Here is a 3,553-nt window from a genome sequence, read left to right as displayed (position 1 = left end):
CGGGACTGGGATTGTCCAGCACCTGCCGGCACCACTTTAACGGGGAGGCTGTTTTCTGATCTGTGGATTTTCTGGGGGACACGTAGAGCCTGTGCAGGGATTAAAGGAAAGAGTAAGAAACACTCGTTAGGTTGAAGCACACAGCCCCTGACACGTCACTTACCCAGCGGTGAGCAAGGGAAAAGTCATCCCAGGTATCAGAATTACAGTTTAATCTGTATACCACGACGCAGAAACCAAAGTGTTTTACACAACTGCACTGGTAAAGTCAGAACATCCCAAGTACAAAAAAGATCTCCCTATATTTTAATGCTTTCGCTATTTAGTGCCACGCTGAGAACCTTTCTGAGGGGAAAAAGCCCCGTCAGTGTTGTGTGTGTATAGAAGTCAGTTTTTAATTTCAGCCTGTCGCTTCGAGAACACCAGCCTCGTGCAGAGGGCACCGAGCTGAACTTTCAAACCCCTGAACCGGTCCTCAGTGTCATTCCTTAGAATGAAGTGTACCCAAAGAAGAAGAAAACTTGTGGGTCTTTGAAGCTGAGGGGATACAAAGCCCCTTTCTGGAGGGACATGCTCTGAGCGTGAGTTTGGGGGGGATGAAGCTCAGGATCCCGGCTGGAGTTTAGCCGGTTTGCGGACGTGGCGTTCAGCTCTCAGGTCCCCCTCTCTCCGCAGGCTCTGCCGAGCTTTGGCGTGGCCTTCAGCCAGCACAGCTCCTACCCCTCTGCACCAAGACAGGTCACAAACGGATTCCATGGTTGAGAACCTCCTGTGAGAGCCCCAGCATTCTTCCAGGCACCCGCGCACCCAGCCGCGGCTTTCTCCAGCGCCACCTTCCTCTGCTGAACTGCTCCAAGGTGACAGGGAACCTTCCTGGTCACCCACAAACGAGCTACAGCCACGCTTGATGATTGACGCTTCTCCCCCCAGCTCTGCTCACACCGATGGGTACATCATAACAGTTCACTTCATCAGGGCAAAACCCACTATTTGAGCATGAAACGGTCATGAGGGTGGCTTTCAGATTTCAGGGAGTGCCCGCGTGTGCTTCCAGCGCCTCCTGCTCTCCTCCAGAGAGAGCTGCTGACACTCCTGCAGCGAGACACACCACGGCTTTCTGCTCCACTTACCCTGCTCGCGCAGTCACCTCGCACGCCAGTTGCACGCCAGCCCTTTCCACAGCAGACCTGACAGAAATCTCAGATGCTTTGGGCATTATCCCACCAATATCTGAGACCTCGCCACATTCACAGGACACAAACACACCGTGGGGGTCCTGGCTGTTGGCTGTCCTGTGCACAAGAGCTGAAGATAAGACACACCAACTGGGACATTTAAAACTTTGTACTGGCATCAAAACGTCTGTGTAAGCCATCATTCCCTCTCCCCTCCCGCACCCAGGGAGGGGTAAGTGCGGAAACAACCAGCCCAGAGCAGCGCTGATGCCAAACGCTGTCCTGGACTGCCACGACTTGGAACCTGGCACTCTGGGACCGATCACCTCTGTACACAACAGCTCTCCAAAGAGCCTCTGAACCCAAATATTCCTGCGTGTGCAGTGTTACCTGTCACGAGAGAGCCACAAGTGCATCTGGCTGTGTTTCAGCACGGGCAAACGAGCACCGTGACCACCCGGCTCCAGTAAAGCAGAGAAAGCAAAGTCCTCTCCCTCCCTCTGGATTTATTTTACAGTTCAGCCTGAAAAAGCAGCACTAAAACCATCAGAAAAAAAGGAGGCCAATAGTCTCCTCAGGGCAGGTCACGCTGTTCTTCACATATTTGAGGTTATGGCAGAAAATCCTGCCCCACTTCAGGAAGGAGTTGCTCTGCCCAGCTCCTTCCACGCGTCCCTCTCTGCCGCTCTGCCCAGGGCTGTGCCGGCTGACGCGGTGACACTGCTGGAACTGCTTCCACAGGGAGCGGAGCCACTGGCTCCCAGGGGGACCAGTCCTCCCAGCACTGCCACCTCCCAGCTGATGAGTCTCTTGGCAAGAGACGGTCTCGCTCGGGATCCGCCTGAACTCAGTTAAGTGAGACCACCCATGTTCCAGAGCGGCCATGAGGGGTTTGTGACGAGCACTGCTCGCCCTGCGCCGTTCAGAACCAGGCAGGTTCCCTTCCCAGCGGTTTGAGCCCCCGAGGCTGTTGGCTGTGTCAGGTTCAGCGAACCCAGTGAGCACTGGGAAACACGCGCTCCGGCTCGCCGTTAGGCAGGGACTCGGCCGCCAGGGCTCGCGGTGGCCAGAGGCTTTGGGGTCTCTCCAGCAGCCGGTCACCGAACCAGCCTTCCCTCATGCTCTGCTCCCTCGGCTCAGCGGTCGGGTGTGAAGCATGTTCTGTTTAAACAGTAAAGGTTGAGCCTGGGGCATTTCCTTCCCAAATGGCAATTCCGAAGCTATTTCAATAATTCTGAGGCCCGACACACAACTCGGAAAGAAAACCTCTGGGCACAGAGTCCCAGTCTGATGTACTGGGGTTCTGCTGCGTAACTGCTTAAATACGACTGAGATTTCCTCCAGCTTCTGTGAGCAAATCCTTAGACAAAGCACCTTTACTTTCTGCTTACTCGTCTACACGCTTCACTTCCCCACATAAAGTATTTTATAACTCTCCCCTGGTAAGAGCCGCACAGTGCTAGCTGTGCAGTCAGCGTGACAGGAGGGTTTTCTCCCACCAAGGCACTCCAAAACACACCAGTGGGACGCTCCGCGCTTTATCCTGACACATCCCGATGCCCTAAAAGCAGAGCATCGTCTAGAGACAGTGTTTTTGAGGCAGCTGAACTCTGCAAAGCCTGTTTCCAACAGACACGGCCTTCACTTCCCTTACGGGCTGACTTTGGAGAGTGGATCTGCGGGTTTATGGCTGTGCTTACACTGTTCTGATCTCAAATCTAAACACTGCTGTGGAACAGAAACACCAGCACCCACCATCAGCATGTTGTGGAAAGCAGCGGTGGAACAAAACTGTCCAGCTCTTTGTGATAAAAACACAAAGAGGAAAAACAGAGCAATCCCGTGGAAAACACTCCACACAAAATCTTCACTGCCCCAGCGGAGCTTTGTTATGTCTGTCCCGCGACCGCTCCTGCCGCCCCCAATCCAGTCACCGAGTCCCAGCAGCTCTAAACACGGCGATAGCCGGATTGCAGGGCATGGGCCTGAGGCGATCGAAAGGGACAACTTCGGAGTGGCACTGACCGAATGTGGCATGAGGACACACGCGGAAAGGGTTTTTCCCTCTGCTCTGGCTGTGGAGCTGAGCAGGGAGCCTGCCAGGACCAGCCCTCGTCCTCCAGCGAGCCCTGAGCCAATGCCTCGAGCACTGCCATAACGACCCAGGACTTTTTAAGGCTCTGCCACCAAAAGCGATTTAACCTCAAGGGTCGTGTGTTGCACACAAGGGTCAGACGAGCAGGTGGATCTGAACTGGTCGTACAGCGAGCAGGGAGGTCAAGTTCTCCCCTGAAGCAGAGCCACAAAACACCGTATTTTTCATGCTGCTGTATTGGTGTAATTCTACAGCTGCCTGACAGGAGGGTGTAGCGAGGGGG

At 54.5% G+C, this 3,553-nt stretch overlaps 1 protein-coding gene across 1 annotated transcript in view; it reads right to left on the bottom strand.

Annotated features, from left to right (window-relative positions):
• LOC104499444 (SLAIN motif-containing protein-like) overlaps positions 1 to 3,553 on the bottom strand; it is a 14,837-nt gene that overhangs the window by 7,961 nt on the left and 3,323 nt on the right. Inside the window, exon 2 of the mRNA XM_010142952.1 lies at positions 3 to 89. Coding sequence (XP_010141254.1) covers positions 3 to 89 — 87 coding nt within the window. The remainder of the gene's footprint in view (positions 1 to 2; positions 90 to 3,553) is intronic.

This window comes from Buceros rhinoceros, unplaced genomic scaffold, assembly GCF_000710305.1.
Source record: "Buceros rhinoceros silvestris isolate BGI_N320 unplaced genomic scaffold, ASM71030v1 scaffold28759, whole genome shotgun sequence".
Lineage (NCBI taxonomy): Eukaryota > Metazoa > Chordata > Aves > Bucerotiformes > Bucerotidae > Buceros > Buceros rhinoceros.
The sequence above is the reverse complement of the archived record's forward strand: the minus strand, read 5'-3'. Positions and strand labels throughout refer to the sequence as shown.